Source organism: Orycteropus afer, unplaced genomic scaffold (assembly GCF_000298275.1).
Source record: "Orycteropus afer afer isolate SDZICR_OR568_19922 unplaced genomic scaffold, OryAfe1.0 scaffold00213, whole genome shotgun sequence".
Classification (NCBI taxonomy): domain Eukaryota; kingdom Metazoa; phylum Chordata; class Mammalia; order Tubulidentata; family Orycteropodidae; genus Orycteropus; species Orycteropus afer.
In genome coordinates, this window is record NW_006921800.1 from 2,192,745 (window position 1) to 2,215,040 (window position 22,296).

The 22,296-nt window shown below is 35.9% G+C and overlaps 1 protein-coding gene across 1 annotated transcript in view; it reads left to right on the top strand.

Moving 5' to 3' along the window:
• Positions 1-22,296, top strand: part of LRRC7 (leucine rich repeat containing 7) — a 601,965-nt gene that overhangs the window by 521,001 nt on the left and 58,668 nt on the right. Inside the window, 1 exon segment of the mRNA XM_007948315.2 lies at positions 8,262-8,483. Within this exon segment, the coding sequence (XP_007946506.2) occupies positions 8,262-8,483 (222 nt within the window).

The window sequence follows — 22,296 nt, forward strand, 5'->3', positions numbered from 1 at the left end:
AAATACATATATAAAAAGTTATTTTAAAACCAGACATGATCCTCTCATTTGGTGCAATTCTCCATAAGAATCGTAAGATTGTTTTGCCCAATTCTAAAACAACAGACTTTTAAAAAAATATTGAGTCTTAAATAGAATATCCCTGAGGACATTTCAAATTGAAGGATAATACCTGTAAGGATATCTTAAAGTGTTGGGGTAGAACAAAACTTGCAGCAAAAAGGTTAAAGTGACATATTAAAGCAAATGAAACTTCAAATACTTGCATTCTGGAATGAGTAACTGAGAGACTTTAAAATTCTAGCGTTATTAAATGGGAAAGATATAATATGTGAAGACTGCATATTCTAAGGTCTCTTTTGGCATTCATGACTCTTTCTTCCCTGAGTGTCTCTTACTCTAGGTTAAGTGCAAAATGACTTGAGGAATAAAGATGGGTAACACGGGTCAATCAGAGGACAAACATAAAGAGAAAAGTATAAAAATTTTGGTAATTTAATCTTGCATCATATGCATGTGAAAGCTGGACAATGAATAAGGAAGACTGAAGAAGAATTGGTGTCTTTGAATTCTGGTGTTTGCAAAGAATAGTAAAAATACCATGGACTACTAGAAGAACGAACAAATCTGTCCTGGAAGAAGTGCAGCTAGAATGCTCCTTGGAAGTGAGAATGACCAGACTTTGTCTAAACTACTTTGGTTGTGTTGTCAGAAGGAACCAGTCCCTAGAGAAGGACATCATGCTGGGTAAAGTAAAGAATCAGCAAAAAAAGGGGAAGACCCTCAATGAGATGGATTGACACAGTGGCTACAACAATGGGCTCAAAGATAGAAAGGATTGTGAGAATAGCAAAGGACTGGGCGGTGTTTCATTCTGTTGTACATCAAGTCGCTATGAGTCAGAGCCAATTCTATGGCACCTAACAACCACAAAAGTCTTGCCTCACAAACTTTCCCCTTATGCTGAATGTACCCATGATTTTCTCATATCTACAATGCCAGTTCAGCCATTAAGGACTTCAAGATTACCAGATCCCTGTCATCTCTGGAAATTACATGTTATTTTTTGTTTTGTCATTTGCATGTTTTTATTATCCTTTTAAACACTAAAATTGGAAATTTTGCTTTTTCAGAATTGTGTGAAGTATTTTTAAAAGAAAATTTCATTACATTTCTGGGAAGAAGTATTTCATTCCTTATTATAATCCTGGCATTTATTATTTTTATAATGCATTTTAATATGTTAAAGCAAATTTACAAAGTTAAGATCTAAAACATCTTTTGAACATCATAAATTATTTTTCGGTTGATCATATGGCCAATTCATCATTTGTGTTTCAAAACAACCAAATCAGACTTTTAGTGGAATTGATTTTTCACTTGATAACAAAAGTACGCCTGTTGAAAAAATTTTTAGAGAGTGAGAATCAACCAATGTTATTTTTAAATGATAAATGCATGTTGAAATATACAATATAAGAAAAATCATCTTAACCTACACATATAGGAATTTAAATAAAAGCATTTTATATTCTTAGGTTATAAAAGTGTTAACTAAAATATATAATCATTAAGTTATAGTCATTGAAAAGCAATGTTCTCAAAATAAATTTCTATTAAAAATTAATACTGCTTTCATATAGATAGATAGATAGATAGATAGATAGATATAGATAGATATAGATATAGATGTTGTTGTTGTTGTGTGCCGTCGAGTCAGCCTTGACTCATTGCGACCCCTCCTTGGGTTTCCGAGGCAGTATCACTACGGAAGTAGGATTGCCCAACCTTTCTTCCGAGGAGGGGCTGGTGGGTTTGAACCACCAGCCTTCTGGTTAGCAGTCAAGTGCCTTAGCCACTACGCTACCAGAGCTCCCAGATATAGATGTAGATATATATTAATATGTAGAACTGGAATACAAGTGACTATAATTCTTGCCTTTTGTACTTTAACTGAGTCTGAGCGACATTGCTGTTGGAATCCCTAATATGGGGGACAGACAATGTAGCTCATTTACATATAAATAGAAAAAGGTCTAGAATAGACAAGAAGAGAGATGAGGGTTTAAATATTGGAAAAAGTAGAAATGGCAAAGTGTAGAGTAGATCTTGAGGCAACGAGAGAACAGGTCAAGACATGAATGAAGCAGATAGGAAAATCATATGTCTGCATATGAGAAACAAGAAAATAGAAGTATTTCTTACTTCCATCAATAACAACAAAGTCAAGACCATCTGTTCTGGTTGAGAGTAAAACTGAATTTGTGATATATTTTTGAAACCTGAGTGATTGTCAGTGCTGCAGCTGAACCACCCTTTTTGTACAGAGGAAATATGTTTTGCCTTTGGCTTTATGTTTTTTCCCTCCCAAAGCAGTATACATTGTTAATAGTGAAGAACTTCTAGGACTAAATAAAGCCTTGACTTCATTAGTCCATAAGCAAATCAGAAGTACAATCAACTCTATCTCTGTGAATAATGCCAGGTTCAATCTTGGCTCTTTCTTTCTGGATTATCATTCCCAAGCCTTATTTTCCTCCTCTGATAGGAGTCAGTTTTTCACTGATAAGAGTAAATATTTCTTCTGGTAGACTAAACAGTCAATGAAACTCAAAAGCAGATTGAAATCCTTTATATAGAGTCTTTTCAAACCCAAAACACTTTTCTAAACATTAGAAAAAGAGATCTTTCTCCACCATTTGATACGTTGAGATTCTTCTTGCTTCCCTCATCTTCTTTGTCTAACCCCGCTCTTACTGGTGCTGTCACTTAGAAGTTCACATTAAACAATATAAGGACTGCATCCATAAGACTGGTGACAATATATGCTATTGAGACTGCTGAGGAAAAGTTTCAAGAAGTAGCAGACAAATGCATTTACTGTCATCTAGTTCTGCCCAAAAATGAGAATGAGTCAGTTAAAGGGCAGATTGTTGAAGTCATACAATTACACATTTTTAAATTAAAAAAAAAAAAAAGAAAAACCCTTTCAGCACAATCTACAATCCTTAGATGGGCATTTCTTATACAAATATAGAGAGTTTTCCTCTTGATCAAAAGCCACTTTTTTTCAGAGAAACATTCAAGTTTAAATATGAGAGTGGAATAGTGGGAAGATACAAAGTGTGTCAAAATGAAAAAGAACTTTCTTTCATCCCTACAAGGACTTTGGAAATGACTCTCTTCATCTATAGTAATGTAATCCTAGTTTTCTTGGTGTTATGGTATCCAGAAATAATCTGGAATGGATTTCACCCTGGTTTGAAGAGGGAATTTTAAACAGCAATTCCAATCACGCCAGTTACCTAGGAGGCAAGCATACTCACTTTCATACAAGTATGAAGTTATTCCTGGTAATTCCTGGTAAGGAGAGGTTAGGGGTAGGAGAGGTAGATAGGTGAAAATTACATTGTATGTGAGTTTTGTGGTTAGCTGGTGGTGGTGGTGGTATTGTTGTTATTAAGTGCCTTTGAGTTGGTTTCAACTCATAGCAAATCAAACAACAGAACAAAATACTGCCTAGTCCTGCACCGTCCTTACAATTGTTTCTATGTTGAGCCTCTTGTTGTCAATATGTCTCATTGAGGGTCTTCCCCTTTTTCACTAACTCTTTACTTTATCAAACATTATAAAACATTATGTTTTTGTCCAGGGACTGCCTCCTGATTACATGGCCAAAGAAATATTGGTATGGGGCTACCATTTTTTTCCAAGGTGTTAGACTATGGTAGAGTGAGTATTGTTTAAAAGTTTTCTGTCTTGCTGGTCTGTCCTTTTCCTGGTCCATTGACTATAGCGAGCAAGCTTTTTGGGGGAACATTTTTATCTGCAACTGTTGGCATTTCCAGGTTGCCTGTTTCTGAAAACTCAGAGAACCCACCAACAGGTCATTACTCAGACCCTGAAGTTTAGCTGGTCTACCTTCTTCTCTGGAGCTTTCCAGGTCTTTCTATATTTTTATTTATTTACATATAATGCCCAGGGTTTTTAGTTGTATTTAGTGGGGCAAATAGGGGAAGGTATATCCACTCCATCTTCCTGGAAGCTTAAGTTCCACTGCCACAATTTTTAAAACTTAATTTGCATTTAAAATAACAGAACAGGAGAGAGGGCACTATAGAACATACATTGTGGATAGAAAGTGATAGGAATGGTCTTGGTTGTTTTCTTTTTTCAGTTTTTACATTTTTTTAAAAATTACTTAATCTGACTCATCTAAGTGAGTGCTGCTGACTCCTGAAATCAGTTACAAAGTTACCATTTGGAGATGATTCTGTGTTGTTGACACTTCTCTCAAGCATTTTTAGAATTCTTTTGGACTTAATTTTAGAGATTGAATTGTGTTCTTTTGAACATTCTCGGTGGCACAAATTGTCATCCATCCTTTGTGATTTTGTTTGATTTTTGGAAGTACCCCAAGTGGCTCAAGAGCCAAGATTTGTAGTAAAATAGTTGTCCAAATTGGGTGATACTCTTCTCAATCAAACACTTTTTTCTAAGGAACAGTGTAAGCCAAAGCATTGTTGCAGTGAGAAAGCCACTTCATATATGTAGGTATGTATGTATGTATATATATATATATATATATATATATATATATATTACAAAATTACCCAGATTGTTCAGATCTATGTATATATATATACATATTACAAAATTACCCAGATTGTTCAGATCTCCACATAGTAAGCCTAATTAGCTGTGGGATAAATTTTATATGAAAAGTGAATGTCATTAGCATCAGGTCAACTCCTCGCCCCACCCCCATGGTTTTGACAAAAATGTTTCCTTGGGTCCTATGGGTATTGGAGTTTTTCCCTGTACATTTTGACAGTTTGGGGATCAACATGAAACACTATAGTCCATCACTATTCTCTTCAAATACATATTATTTTGTCCAACCTGCCCTTGAAAGTTCACATCAAATGTCAAATATTGTTTCTTTTTATCATTCAAAATATGTCACACAGACTTTGCAGAAACCTTTGTGTTCAAATTCCCCTTCAGTATGAGACAGTGTTCTCATAGCTAAACCTTTGCTTGAAGAAATACAGTTTCTGACATTTTCATTACTTTCATCGTTCTTTTATGCTAAATCATGAGCATCTTTATTACCTCTGTAAGCCTTTGTACTAGTTAAGGAGAAAAAAAAAAAAAACTTACTCTTTACTTTCCTTCTATACCATAATTGTCCTTTTAAATGCCTGTGTCTTTTATGTTTGTTTAAAATCACACAAAAGTTAGTGTTAATTCTTTGTTCTCCAAAGCTGTCACTCCCCAACCCTTCATCATATCAATAACCAAGGAGAAAATGAAATCATTGCTGTTGCTGCGAAGTCCTTTTACAGCATTTGTGTCCCACTACTACTCTTTGTTTGGCCTCATCATCCAGCAGCAGGAGCTTCATTACTTCACAGTCATGAAAAGATTACTAAATACACAGAGCAATATAATTATTGGCCTAACTATAAAGCTCTAAGTCCTAGGACCTAAAATAAATCTAATTTAATAATTATAGAATAGTCCTTTATCAAATTAGAGAATGACTATTGAAATTAATACTCTTCCTCGACCTCCTAGTCTTTTTATTTTGATTTTTTTATTGTCATAGTTCTTTTCAATTCATTCCATTATAAGGTAGGGGGTGCCAATTACTGGAGAAGGGGGCAAATAATGTAGTATTTGAGAACAAGGCCTTTAGTATTCAGATATCCTGGGATCAAATCTTGGTCTTGCCAATTACCAGTTGTGTAAAATCAGATAATTAATAATTACTGCTTAACACTTTTGTGAGGATTAAAGTAGTTAATATGTGGAAAGTGTTTTACCACATTGTCTGGCACCTAGTAAGCCTGTGGATGATAATTATTTTATAATAGCTATTATTTATTCAATCTCAGTTACTGTGTCAGTCACTAACGATGTAAGAGCTCAAAATCAAAGCATTAACTTGAGTTCACACTGTTCCATCAAGAAAAAAATCACAGACAAAAACAAGTAAGTCTGGAGACTATTACAGCTCCATATTAATATGGAATTTATTTTTTTTTTTAATCATTACTAGGATATTCTAATCAGCAAAATAATTGTTAAGCTGTTATTATTGATTCTCTAATGTAGCTTAGGTAGGATGGAACCCAAGCTCTGTTCTGGATCCCTCTAAGTTTTTCTAGATATAGATAGATAGATAGATAGATAGATAGATAGATATGCTATCTATCTATCTGTGTATCTATATATTTGTTTATCTATATGGTCACTTTCATTTAAGGCCAGTCTTCTTCTCCCCCACTAGCTCAATTCTGACTGAAGAAGCATGAATATTATACCAGAAGAGGTGAGATACAAGTGTAAATGTAAAAATCAGTTGATGGCTCAGTAGTCAGAGCAGTCAGTGTCAATCAAGTAGCCTAGGCTTCAGCTCCTCTGACTCCAGAAAATCATCTTCTCTAAGTATGTAACTCAGCACACTTTGGGGTTCATTCAGAGTACAATAGCTCAAAATGTGATGTTGGGTTTATCACAGTTTTCCTCTCCCACCAAGAAAGAGAAGATGAAATTCCATGAAAGCAGGAGAGAATTGAAATCGCAATAAGGAAAATAGACATTTGCCCATTATGAAGTTTGCTTAGTTTTGTCTATGAGGTTATAGCTTTCTGATTGCTGGTTAAGTGTGTTGAACAAAGTGGGACTGGTAATTGTTTTCACATTGTGCTAATAGCACTTAAAACTCTTTTTATATTTTTTTCATCTGATTTTTCATAATTCCTGTATCTGTACTGTTTTAGCATGTAAACATCTGTCCATGATACCAAGATGGTCAGTTGGAAATCAAATCTAAAAATGTAATCAACCAAAGGTTATTTTTACATACTTACTGTCAAACAATAATTTTGAATATTTTCCTCACTGAAATTACATCTTGTTTTGGAATCCAGTAATATTCCTCCCTCTTTGTATTTTTTTCCATTACCCTTTTTAGCTTCTTATGTTGTTGTTCTTTAAGAAATGTTAAATAATTAAAAATAATCTCTTCCTTGAAAACTTCTTTAAAAATTACTTCTTTATTCCTCCAACATGACTTTCACATAGAATCAAGAATCTTGATTAATCAGGAAAATTCACAAGCTTTCTTAGCTAATGAATTCTAAAGTGAAATTCACTTTTGAATTCCAAATTATCTACCCTTAAAAGAGCAACGAAAAAGAAAATGTATTCTGAAAGCAAATTCTTAGATCTCTCAGTATAATGGATGAAGTACCAAGCATTGCACTAAAATGTATGTGTGAATAAATGAATGTTAAGTATTCACTTCCTGTGTTAGGCCTTCATGCTAAAATATACTTAACATAGAAAGGCATATTCTAGATTACCAGCTCACAAATAGAACTGCTTACTTTGTGGAAAAAAAAAAAAAAAAAAAGACACCAAGTAGAATCATTTCAGGAGCTGGTGCTACAATCAAGGTGAGAACATAGGAGTGAACAAGGAATCAGGTGTATGGCTTTAAGATGAGAGGCTCCAGTGAACATGCTCTCTCCCCTCCAAAACCTTTGAGAATGGAGGAGTGATCATTGTCACTTCAAATAAGAGGTACTGATGCATCTGTCTGAAAGCTCATGATGAGATGATCTTCTGCATACAGAGTTCACTTTAAAGACCTTTTCATATTAGTGACTCCACAGGCTACAGATACTTACTGGAATTTATCAAATGATTAATATTTAATGTAACTTAAATTTCCCCAAACCCATACTCTTGATTTAGCAATATAGAAGTGTAATAAATATTGGCTATATTCACCTGAACAAGCTTACCAAGTGCCTATGGCATAAATAAAAATAAGCAATTCAAATCTTTTTCTTCAGAATAGGGAAAGATTGTCTTTTCCCCACAATACTTCATATATTATGTTTCTCTCCCCAGTAGTGTTCAAAATGAAATACTACATAAGTCCACTTTATATTTAAGTTCTTTGTCTTGAGGTTTTTCAGGCTAAATTTTATTCCCTAAAATGAGGGTTAAAATAATCTCTGCAAGCCACCAGATGACTACAAATGTATTTAATGTGACCTTGCTCCAGTATTAACATTTTCAAAAACCACAGTAGGCAGACTCTTACTGTTTTTTCATTATCCTTTCCAGCCGCAGCAAAAAGCCCAAATGATACCACTTTACCCAAGAGGTATTCTGTGTGTGTTCTCTAATCACATCCTTTCAAGCACCACGAATCTTTGCCTGACAGATTATCTTCTCCACAGGCAGGCAGCCACATCCAGACCTTGATGGGGTCTCAAAGCCTTCAGCATCGCAGCCGGGAGCAGCAGCCATATGAGGGAAATATAAACAAAGTGACCATCCAACAATTTCAGTCACCATTGCCTATTCAGATCCCCTCTTCACAGGCCACCCGGGGACCTCAGCCTGGACGGTGCTTAATTCAAACTAAAGGGCAGAGGAGTATGGATGGATATCCAGAGCAGGTAAGAGTTGTTTATAATCGATGAATACTCAGGACACGTTTAGGAAAGTCCAAAGAGTCCGGGGTTTACTTTCCTTCATTGATGTAGTCTGGGATATGTTTTATTGTCAACATGTTTGAATGAGGTAGACCACTTATATATTTTACGTACAAGGATTTATAAATCTTTGTGAGGATTTTAACATTATCTTTGGTGGTGAAGGACCACAGCATGTATGAAGTGATGTCTAGTAAGAAGTCCATTTCATACAAAGAAAAATTAATGGGTCAGAATATTTTTTTCTACTACTCTCCTACACCCTCTCCTACTCACTCTCAACTCCAAATTAGCTCTACAACACACCTTTTGAATGGTAGAAAGAGCTTCAGTGGACTAAGTGTGTTTACCAAATTCTCACAAAATTGACAGTATGAAGAATAAGCTGTATTATTCCCCTCTATTTGTAGGAAGGGAGCTCTGGTGGCATAGTGCCTAAGGCATTTGTCTGCTAACCAGAAGGCTGGTGGTTCAAACCCACCAGCCACTCCTCAGAAGGAAGATTGGGCAATCTACTTCTGTAAAGATACCGCCTTGGAAACCCAAGGAGGGGTCGCAATGAGTCAGAGTCAACGCGACAGCACTGAGTTGTGTTTTTGTTTTTGTTTTTAATATTTACCAGTCCTTGGAAGGAAGGTTGGGCAATCTACTTCCGTAGTGATACTGCCTCAGCAATCCAAGGAGGGGTCGCTATGAGTCGGGGCAGACCCGATGGCACATAACAACAACAACAATATTTGTAGGAAGACATATTTTAAAAGTCCTATCTTTTTATTGTTGAATAGTACAGAGATAAATCTTTGCTATGAAGAAAATGGTAAAGGATAAAAAGAAATCTCTCTGAAATGCTCTGAAAACTACTGACAAATGCCATATACCCAAAAAAAAAAAAAAAAATGTTCCTTGTATGGGCTATCTAAAAACAGGATTTCCTTTTCCAACGTGGAACCTGTTTTTCTTCCTTAGGATCAGAAAATTGAAGTGTCTCATCTATTGAATTATATAAAGCTCAGAAACTAAGACATTGAGACCCCAATACTCTCATAAAATTATTTTCTCTCATTTCATACTTTGGATGGTTCTCTGATCATTACCCAGAGCTCCCACTAACTTAATTAACTTCTTAAAATAGTTTATAAAGGTTCCACTTAAATATGCTTACTCAAAGCTTCACATATCACCCCTACCTTATTTTCTAAACATAGCATATAAGACTATCTTCATTCTCTAAGATTTTTTCCTTTACCTTGTTAAGATGCATTTATATGGATTCCAGCTGCTCTAGACATCACCTCTATCTCTTAATGCCTTCCTGGAAGCTAAGATTACATATTAATCATTCTTGGAAGCATGGATACTTTTTCAAGAGTATATTTTTTCTCTTTTACCTTGATCTAGGCCCAGTGATGGATTTGAGGTTTACTAAATCAAACACTTACCTTTAATAAGATAATGATGTGAGGTTTTTAATTCTCCAGAGAGTCTAAAGAATTAATAAAGTTTTAAATTATGCTGTACCAAAGGCATTTTTGGAGGTTAAAAACTTCATATCCTTCCAACTCCTAACATATGAAACATTTACCCAGTTCTCTGATTTGATTATTCCTATTAGTAGCTGCTTAACTGCTGTTGTTAGCTGCCATGGAGTCAGCCCCAACTCATGGTGACGCCACAGGGTTTTCTTAGCTCTAATCTTAAAAGAAGCAGATTAGCAGCAGGCTTTCTCTTCATTGGTACCCCTTGATAAATTCAAGCCACCAATATTTCAGTTAACAGCTGATTTCAAACCAATTGTGCCAAAAAGCCTCTTCCTATTAGCACCTATATGTTTTTTGCTTTTTTTCTCACAGATTCAATGCATATAAAAATACACTAAGATCAAATTTTTCACCTATTTTGAATAGTAGCTTTAGTATTATGATGGAGCTACTCTGAATGCCCTAAATTTCAAAGTCACTTTGACACTATTTCTTAAAAAAATACACAGATTTTCTAAAGTTTGACTAATGACAGGATTACTAAGTTTTAAAGTATATGTGCTTATTAAATGTAAAATAAAAACCAAAAACCAAACTCATTGCTATCGAGTAGGATCTGACTCACAGCGACCCCTCCTTGGGTTTCCAAGGCAGTATCACTACGAAAATAGATTGTCCAATCTTCCTTCCAAAGTGTAAAATAGCATGATTCTTTTTCAAAGAATGTGTATGTACTAGATTTCAAATATTTTGTTTCACAGCTCTGAGAACATCAGATGCCTTCCAAACTGAGAGGTGTGGCTACGTTAATGAAGGGACTTAGAGCTAATACCTTTTGTTTCCTGGCCTCTCCAGCCTTGTCTTCAGACTGAAGTAGTTTGGAATGTGGGAATTAAGCTTTGGACCAAAACCCAAACCAAACCCCCTGCCATTGAGTCCGACTCATAGAGACAGAGTAGAACTGCTCCCATAGTGTTTCCAAGGCTGTAAATCTTTACAAAAGCAGACTGCCTCATCTTTCTCCCACAGAGCGGCTGACGGGTTCAAATTGCCAACCTTTTGGTTAGCAGCCAAATGCTTTAACAACTATGCCACTAGGAAAAAGCCCAAGAAACTTTTAAGCAAGAAGGTTGGACAATCCCATTTCTGTAGTGATACTGCCTCGGAAACCCAAGGGGTCGCTATGAGTCAGGGCCAACTCAACAGCACATAACAACAACAGTACTGGCCCCAGAACTATGCTTTTCCTCACACCACCACACTTTTATCAATCTTCAGAGAGTTTCCTGTAACTTTTTTTCACATTTAATATATTTCTCCACTACCAGTGGCATGCTAGAGCATGGCTTGTACTGGCCCATTAGTCTGTGCATCTTCTCCCAACTGCACCTTCAGTGACATCACATTGTTGTTGTTGGTGGTGGTGTGTGCCATCGAGTCAGACCCGACTCATAGCAACCCATCCTTGGGTTTCCAAGGCAGTATCACTACAGAAGTAGACTGCCCAACCTTCCTTCTGAGGAGTGGTTGGTGGATTTGAACTGCTAGCCTTCTGGTTAGCAGTCAAGAGCCTTAAGCACTACGCTACCAGAGCTCCCAACATCACATTGATAGATTGAAATGGTGGGAATAATTATACCATGGAAATCAGCGAGCAGTATAAATTAGGGCTCCCTCACCCCCCAACCGTTAAACAGTTTCCAACACACCACTGACTACTACACAGGTTTGCATCATTTTTCTTTCTTTCTCTAACTTCTCCACTTCTTCATTTAGCTGTATAGCATGAAAGAGAACATTAGGACAAGTAATCAGAATTTAGAGTTCTAATATCATATTTACTTTTTTGTTTTTATTGTGGTAAATATATATATCACAAAACAATTGCCATTTCAATATTTTTTTGTCATGCTTACTTTTGTCAGCTATGGATCCTTGTCAAGTCATTAACTCCCTCTGAGGTCTGTTTCTCTGCTTATAAATAAAATGAGAACATTACTACCCACCAATAGCATTCAAAAGATTTTTGTGAGAGTTAAATGATATAATTCTCCACACACAGAATAAGCCTGAAACTAAGAATATGTAAATAGAAGATACACACTTCAAGTCACTGTATAAGCTAGTTAATGTCGAATACAAATATAGTCTCATGAGATTCTCTGAGGCACTCATTCTCCAGTGAGTCCAAAGATAAGCTAACAGCTTTAAGAATTAAAATACTGAAGGGATGTTAATGATTATCAATCCCAACCTCCTTAGGTGACAGACTAAACAAACAAACAGAAAATAAACAAAAAACAAGGGTAAAAGAGGTTATGTAATTCACTCTCATGTTTCATACCAGAATTTTCTTCTCTAAGTTATGTGCCTTGAAAACTCAGATCCCTTATGTGTGGATGCATGTGTATGTGTTAAGCAAGAATTTTATTCTAAATTTAATAAGAAAAGCTGGGGAGAATTATTTAAAACATCTAAAGACTGCATGCATTTTTATATCAAAATTACAGTTAAGTGATTTAAGAGCAAATACCAATGAAATAACTAAAACTTTCTAGCATGAGCTTCAGACATATAAATCAAAATAGTGTGCTTTGAAAAGGCATTTCTAGTTGTGCATGAAAAAAAAAATATGAAGAGGAAAAACAAAATCCCACTTAAATGGTCAAAACAACAATATTAAAATGAGTCCAATGCAATATGGAAATACCTAAATAATTCATAATTTTAAAGAGCAAGGAGATAGCACAAGTGTAGAACAAAGAGGTTATATGCCATGATAAAGCACAATAATTTCTTTTAAAATAAAACTTGAAAATTCAATTTTGTTTAAAAAAGTACTTGACCAGAATGCTATGGGTTAAAAAAAGGAAAAAAAAAAAAAATCTGATTCCAATGAATGCATTTTGTGATTTAGGAAAAAGAAACTTGAATGAAAAGTAGAAAAGTAAGAGACAACAGTCACCATACATTGAGTGCCTGCTATATAATTTACATTATATATTTTACACACAAGCCTGGCTTCAGGGACTTGGCAACTTGTGCAGTCCCGCAAAACTCTGTGCTTAGAAAAGTCCCCGTGCTGGTTTAATGCTCTGCTGTTGCCATCTTGTAATTCTTAGTAAATGTTGAACAAGGAGCTTCACATGTCCATTTTGCTCTGAACCTCACTAATTGTATAGCTGTTATTGTTGTTATGTCGTTAGGTGTCAGTAGAGTCAATTGTGGCTCATAGAAATCCTGCCTACAGACAGCAAAACACTGCCCAGTCGTACACCATCTTCACAACCGTTGCTATGCTCAAGCCCATTGTTGCAGCCACTGTGCCTGTCAGTGAGGGTCTTCCTCACAGCTGGCTCTTCCTCATAGCTGGTCCTGCTTATATGTACTAAGAGAAAAATAAGTAAATTGCACAAAGTATAACTGATGAAGCTGGAATTTAGACCAAGGTTTGTTTGACCCCAAGCCCAAGTTCTATGTCCCAATCTTGCCGTCTAAGTAAACTGTGTGATCTTTTATTATGTAATGATATTAATTATATCTGCTCTAGCATCTGTTCATAACTAAGGAACTGCTTTACTCAAAGGGAATGTTGACTTGAACTCAAATGAACACTTCTAAAGGCTTTGAAAAGCAAAAAGTACTGAATAAACAAAATGTTTCATTACAAAAAGTATACCTTTAATGTATCTCTTAAGTAACCTAAGGAAATAATGCATTTTTAAACTGATTAAAATAAGTTCCATATAGCAATAAACATGTATAATAAATGCTACCACTGATGACATTGAATGAATTGGATGGAATACATGTCATTTGTAATTGAGATAGTGTATTTAACTTGGTATGAACATTAAAAAGCACTTGGTTAACTCTGATGTTCCTATTCAGTGACAAAATCTTCTAAATTTTCAAATTACCCATCACAATAAAACAGGGCAAAAATATCCAGGAATTCCAGGAACTAGTGTAAAGTTTAATGCATTTATTTTCACATGCTTATTTTTCAGAGAGAATGAGTCTCAAGTCTGTTTTCAACTCTAAGATTAAGTGAAATAAAATATGTGGTAGTGATTTTTAAACCATAAAGTTCTACACAGTCCAAGGTATTAATTTCTGTAGACTAGAAATCTGATTTCTAACAATGGATGTTTCTTTTCAACAAATCACCTGCAACAGAAAACAAGTACATGTCACCTGAAGTTCACTATCAAGGATGTTATTTGCAAAAGGATTTTAATTCATGAACACTTTGGATTACTGACAAACATGGTTGAGGAAAAAATTCAGAGTTGTAGTAAGTAGTGGAATTAAAAAAATAGTCAAAAATGGAAAGTTTGACTACCATTCCACAATAAAAACTCTTCACCATCATACCCATCCTGTTAGTGCTACTCTTCATTCCCCAACCCCATGGAAGAAGCTTAAATATCCTATTTACCTCATCTCCCTTTCACAATATGCATTACTGTCGAGTAGGATCCGACTCATAGTGACCCCTCCTTGGGTTTCTGAGGTAGTATCACTATGGAAGTAGATTGCCCAACCTTCCCTGCAAGGAGTGGCTGGTGGGTTTGAACAACTAGACTTCTGGTTAGCAGTCAAACGCCTTAGGCACTAGGCTACCAGAGCTCCTCCTTCACAATATAGTAATACTTGGTATCAGTTGTTCTCAACCTCAGCCGCACATTCCTCCTCCCCAAAGGAACTGATATCATAAGTCTAGTTGTGTCCTGGCCAATGGAATTTTTAAATGCTTCTCAGGTGAGTCTAGTGTATAACCAAAGTTGGGAAGGACTGCTTTAGATATTCTGTACCTCTACACATTTCCCTACTGAGTAATAATTGTATATTGTTTGTTTTGGTTACCTAGTGCCACTCTGACAAGAATATACCACAAATGGGATGGCTTGAACAAATAGGAGTTTATTCTCTTAAAGTTTGGGAGGCTAGAAGTCCGAGTTCCAAATGCCAGGCTCTAGGGGCTGTGTAAAAACCCCTTGACCGTGGGCTTCAGCTCTGCCTCTTGCTCCTGGCCCACTGAAGCTAGAGTTATCTCTTCACTCAGGCAGCTGCTGGCTGCTGAGGCTGACAACCCCAAGGTCAACAAACAGAATGGCACAGTCCTGATGTTACCAAACCACATGGCAGGCCATTCATTCAAGTCCATTGTAAGTCCCAAGGTTGGCAGAGCATGGCAGGGTGCCAAACAACAACACAGCTACATACAGGGTCCAAGTGTGTCATAAGCTAGAGACAGTTACAAAAACTGTTTCTTATATACAGGAAGCAGATCACATACCCAGCTACTCACAGTAGATTCCACCATGGAGTTGATTACCAATCTCATCATGGGGAATACTACATCCAGCTGCCCAGCCACTCAACCAAGCCCAGCCAAGTTGACACACAAACTTAACCACCACAATGTTACATTTAAAAGTATACATAAATGTTCCATGACTTAAATATTGTCTAAAGAAACATTAATTTGTTATTTGACCTTTCGCAAATGTACAGCCCAAGACAGACTATATTTAAATGTAGAACATATCAATAACAAAGTAGAAATGGAAGTAAAAACACCATCATGATGCTTAGAAAACTCAAAACCCTTTCATGTCTATTAATCATTAATTCTATGATATGTGTAGAACAGTTTCTATTACATTGATTAGAAAAATAAGACTCAGAGAAGTTATGTGTCTTGCCTGGGGTTATAATTTGGTAGCTGAATTGAATGTAGAACCCAGTCCTCATGAATTCATGACATTACACACTACAGGCTGCTCCAGTACAGCCAAATACACAAGTCAAGAGTAAGGCCACATTGGAAGAGTAAGCCAATGGAGAAATATTATCTCTAGTCCGTGTCTATGCAAGACAAAAAGCCATCCTCACTAAATGACCTAACTTGTCAGAATGGTGGCAATCCACAGCTGCCTCCTACCACCACCTGCAAGTGCACACATGAACTGATGTTTGTGCCTGAAAGAGAAGTTGTATCTGTCATATTCAAGAGAAAAAAACAAAGCTCAAAATCTTCTCAGAAAGAGATGCTAGGAAGACATTGTTTAAATGCATTACAATTCATGGAGTACACAGAGCAGCTGTCTGAGAAACAATTTCAGATATACCTTTAGACCAGAAACTCTAGTCCACTGCCTGAAAGGCTCATAAGGTCCCAAGTAAGACGTTCATCCTTTGGGGATGAAAACTACATTATGCTGAGTGCTTGATGAGTGCAGACAAAAGAAACTGGAAAGACTTTTATTTAAATGATAGATTATTTAATTGAAAGGAAATCATTTAATAAAAGTAGCTAGTAAATAGGTACTAAAATAGTTTTAATGTATGGCGTTTACTCAAATGACTTCAGGAACATACCATACCTCATCTTGCCCTACATAAAGTATTGCTAGAAGGAAAATCGGGCAATCTACTTCCATAGAGATAACACATTGGAAACTCAAGGAGAGTCATTATGAGTCAGATCCAACTCAACGGTAGTGACCTGACTTTGGTCAGTAAATATTTTCCCCATAGAATTTTATTGTTCATGCATCAAAATAATATTATATAAAATACTGAAGCTGTGAATTTATAATTCATAGTTTGACATAGATATGTAACTCCACATCACAAATTCTAACAACTGACTTCATAAGTTGAGTGCAGTCAAATGAGAGTGCAGTAAACATTATAATGGGAATCAGAAGGCCTCTGTTACTGTTCCACTAAATATCCGTATGATCTTGTTAGTTTCCCTATGTATAAAATAAAAGAAATAAATTAGATAATCAAGGAAATTAAATAAGTAATATTTTTAAAAAAAAAATTTCAAGCTAAAAATGTATGTGAGTTTATTTCCTAGATATACAGATACAGAGTTGGCTTACTTTTTCAAAAGTCCCAGAAAATGCAATATTGGGAATTTTATTCATCTGTCTTGATATCAGTATGTATTTTCAGAAGATTTAAATAGGACTTTTATCTGGACTTGCATTTATCATTCACAATAGGAAAAAGTATGAAACTAGAACAAGGATCAATATCTCAAAAATATTATTCTTGAATATTAACATTTATTTATTTATTTATATAATGATTATTATCGTTTGGACCCTATTACATGGGCTCATTATAAATTTTGGAAAAGGCAGAGAAGATTTACATAGATTTTGGATATGTGACACATATAACATAATCACAACAAAAAATACCAATACTTTGTAATAGGATAGCCCTGTTAATCATACAAGTACTATGATATAATAATCCATAAGACAAGGAGCTAAAAGTAGCAGCATGTTTAATTTCAAGCTTAATATTTGTATTGTTGTAAATATATATGTAATAAACATTTGCCATTTCAACACTCCTCATATGTACAATTCAGTAACATTAATTATGATTATCATGTTCAACCATCACCATTGTCTATTTCCAAATTTTTCCATCACCCTTAACAGAAGCTCAGATTAAATTTAATTTAAATACCATGAAGCACCCTCTCTGCTTCTGTCAAGACCCTTAATTAAATCCTCATCTCATGTGATCTGTCAGCCACGTGGCTTGGCTGAGCTCTTTTTTGACATATTCTCTTGATTTACCTACCATTATTATTAATGGTATTTTACTTACCCTTCTGACATGTTAGCCATTCTTTTCTAGTTTCTTTACTGGTCTCTCTTCTGTTCCTAACGCTAAATATTGGAGTGATATAGTGATTCAGTGTTCAGGCCTTAGGCCTCTTTATTTCTATAACCACACTCTCCTACCAGGATGATCTCATTCACTTTCAGGCTGGATGATTCCAAAATGTGTATCTCCACCGCTGGTCTCCCACCTATATTCCAGATGTGTATATATGATGAACTTCTCAAACTTAGCAGAGTCAAAAGGAACACTTGGTTTCCTGTCTTGCTGCTACCAAGCCTACTTCACCCCGTACTTCCCAGTTAGTGGTCTTTCTATTGCTCTGGCTAAAAGTCCTTGACAATCATCCTGGATTCCCCTGTCTTACAGGCTGTGGTAGTTAAGGTTGTGTGTCAACTTGGCTGGGCTTGATGGTTCTGAGTGGCTTGGCAGCTGGATGTTGGCAGTTATTCCCCAGGATGAGATTGTAATCACCTCCATGGTGGAATCTTCTATAAGATTTAATCAGTGGAAAGGGAGCAGCCTTTGGGATGTGGCCTGCTTCCAATACATAAGGAGAAGCTTTGGGAAAGTTCTCTAGCATTTTGGCACATTTTGGATCCTGTATTTGGCCAAATCTCCATCACCAGTTCCTGGATTTGAGCTACTTGGCCTGCTGTATTGTGTGCCAATCTTGGAACTGTTGCTTTTGCCGTGATTGTGCCAAATTTTACCTGTCGACCTTGGATTTGTCAGCTTTAACAGCCAGCAGCTGTGTGAATTAAAAAACACTTCCAGCTCCAGTGGGCCTGGAACGAGAGGCAGAGCTGAAACCCAAGGTCGAGGGGCCTTCGCTCAGCCCCTAGAGCCAGCACTTTGAACTTGGACTCTTAGCCTCCTAAACTCTAAAAGAATAAATTCCTTTTTGTTAAGCCACCCACTTATGGTCATTTTTGTTATAGCAGGACTAGAAAAGCAAGATATAGGCCATATAAAATCCATAGCAATTACATGAAAATATATCCTGAATCCACTTCTTCTCACTATTTGCACTGCTACTATCCTAGTCAACCATTATGTTTACCATCTGTCTTTCCTGGTAGAATGTAAGTAATGCACTTACTCAAGGGAGATGCACCCCTGAGATCAATCAGACATGAGGCAACTAGAGGGGCAGCATTCACATAGACGGAAAGCTGGACAGACAGGAGTACAGAGTTAAGAAGGGCACAGGGAGGGGGTTATCACAGGAAGGGGAGAGGAGGAGAATTTTTTGTGGTTGGGGATGGTAATCAGACCTGTGAAATTTAACAAAAAAAAAGTTAAGTTCTATGAGGGCAAGGGTTTTTATCTGTCCGGTGTAGTGCCTGGGACTTGGCAGGAAATCAATAAATATTTGTAGAGTTAATGATTGAATTCCAATTTCTGCAAAAATTTTCATTTTCAACACTGTAATAGTTATTTCAAACTACTTGACTATATAATTAAAGCACTCCTTTAAATAACTGGCATTCCTTCTAATATCATGTATTTTAACAAGGAGCCATAATATGCTTTGAGAATATATATTTAAGAGTATCACTTTCATATTAACTCATTGATTGATTTATTTAACCAAAAGTTAAATTGAATGCTAGTATGTGCCAGCCATTGTTCTAGACAGTCAATGAAGATAATAAATATAAGGAAGTGATTCAGTTGTCCTACTTATTTAAAAATCCATGAGGATTCCTGTTTACCAGTCTTCTTTATAAATGTTCTCAGAGTTCAGGCCTGAACATGACCTTAGAAGTGAAATTTTCTTGGTTACAAGTTCCTTTCTTGATGCATCACCAATTAACAACCCTCCAATGAATAAGAGCTTACCTTGAAACTAGCACCAAACTCACTGCCATCAAGTCAATTGCAACTCATTGTGACCCTATAGGACAGAGTAGAATTACCCAGAGAGTTCCCAAGGCTATAAATTTTTATGAAAGCAAACTGCCACATTTTTCTCCCTTAGCCACTGGTGCATTCAAATCACTGATCATTTGGTTAGCAGCCAAGCACTTAACCACTGTGCCACCGGAGCTCCTTGAAATTAACACAGTATAGAATATTTGAAATTCTCAATGCTTCAGTTCTCAAAGGGATTTTTGAACAAGTGTATAATTGGTTTTCTTCTTATAATAAACTATAATAAAACAATCAACTCTTTCATATTTGCAAATAATCAATTTTCTCCTAATTTCTAATCACCTGAGACGCTTGATCACAAATTATTCAGCCCAAATGGACTCAAACAATTGATAATTTATTTGGATCACATATGCTGAAAGCTCAAGGATGAGGCAGGCTTCAGATAAAGCTTAATGTTAGGCTCAGTGCTAGAAGTTTTGGCTCCTCCATCATCTGGTTTCTTTTCGTCCATGTTGGTTCCTTTTTCAGCAAGGCTTTCTACTCATAGTAGAGAAAGATAGCTTCAGGAGCTCCAGGCTCTTTCATAGTTAAAATTAGCAGGAAGGAACAAGACTCTCTTTGCTGGAAATTTAGTAGACATGCCATTTCTATTTTTGATTGGGTTACTTGCTCATCCTGAGAACAGTCACAGTTTTTGGAGGAATACAGTGCTTTACTTTAAGTTTAGATACCATGTCTCAACCAATTCATACAGGCTGATAAAAGGGGAGTGAGTGTTCTTCAAAGGGAAATTGAAGTAGAAATACCAGAAGAAAGAATAGATCCTTGGCAGTGAAAATAGCAGGTACCCACTAAAAGCCTTATTACCAGATGCTGCTAGGAAAGAGTAAGGTCACTGGAACATGCCATAGTCAAACCCTTCATTACAGCATCACCAAGTATCTACTTGCAATTCTACCCCTAATCCTGAATCACCCCTGCCCCTATACACGTTCTCACATAAGTTTACATGCATGCATACACACACACATGCACATAGTCATTTCCTTTGTTTCTACTACTAGGTTTCAGGGCAAACAGGACCACATCAGAACACTGTCTTCTACAGTTTATGACCTCACAGGCCTCACCGCTCCATAATGGTCCACTTTGCAATGAAGACCTCTCTAAAACAAGACCCAGCATGATAATTAGAACAATATTAACACAGACTAGAAGTGCCAGGCAAAGCTATATAATGGAAAGAGTTTCTGAAAGAAGCAAATTCACTTGACATTCAGGCTTTCTCTTATGTCTTCAGCCAGAAATTTCTTTCTTTGAAATCAGTCTCTTAAAAGAAAATTAAAATACCAATTCTCATTAGATAAGCAATTCAGAATCTCCTAGACTTGAACTTTTCAGAGAACATTGCATTTCCTCTTTGTTAATCCCTCTAGTTTAATTTAAACTGCTTCTTGGCTATAAAGTATTCTCCTCTGATTTTATGGCCTCTTAGGGCTTAGCAGGCAGGTGGAACTCTGTATATGAGAGATGAATACTCTCTCCAGCATGCTTTATGAGACACAACAGTCACAACGCGACCTCATAGCCATGCCATACCATGCCCAAGAGGAGTCTAGCTTCAGATCGGAATTTATGGCTCTTTGTCACATTTATAAACCAGTGTCACCCTTAATATCTCTGTTATTAAAAATATATTGAAGCCGTTCTTGATATACTTGGCACATATAAAATATGTTACCCTTAGATTTTAAGCATTTTTCCAGATTGACAATAATATTAAATAGGTATAGCTGTTACCTTGAAAGAGAATCACAGGAAACTACTCTCAGAAATTTACTTTGTAAATGAAAGCTCTTGTGTTTGTTTCCTTTCTATTTTTACAGTGTTCATGAAAGCCAGAAGCGCATATATCTTTTACATATTACATTGTGCAATATAAAATTTTCACATGTGAAAGATTCAACCTAAATTTTAAGTCATTTAACTAAAAACACATAGGTATGTGGGTAAAAAAAGGAAAGGTAAAATGTCTTAATCGTTGGTTGCAGTCTTGTTTTCTACTAATCAATAACAAAAATGACTAGCAGGTAAATTGCTGTATTGAAGAAAGCTAAAATATCCCTTCCAGCTGCATTAAGCTATAATATGTTCATATCCACAGATAGTGAGCCATAGGAATTTAAAACTGTAGTTGCTACCATATTATAATAACTACTTTGGACCAATATGGCTCAATTAGAAGAAAAGTTTTAATTAAACATATCTGTAATTAAAAAAGTGAGAGTATTTATGGTAATTGCATTTACCCATACTTCAGAAAGTATTCATTAATTACTCTACTATAAAAATCACATTAGTGGATTTTTTTTTATCCTTGTGCTGTAAGTGAGTTATAGAAATTAAACATTATATTTAGTGTTATGAAATATGTCAGTGAAATCAAGATACTCCTATTAAACAGCCAAACCTAATTAATCCAGGTTCCAATGACTCACAACACATGGTAATTAAGGTAGGAGCAGGGCTCTAGTTTGCCTTGAACTATCTAAGAGGAAAGGATTAAAGGCACCTTGAAAACTAAACAATAGATAATTCTTGGGACATTTAATTTGCCATAAGCAAATAAAAAGGCTAAGTAAGATTGCTGGGGGAAAACGTTAAACAATTAAACTACTTAAGAAAGCAAATGTTTTCAAGTGTCTTTAAATGTGTGTGTGTGTGTGTGTGTAAATATATATATATATATATATATATAA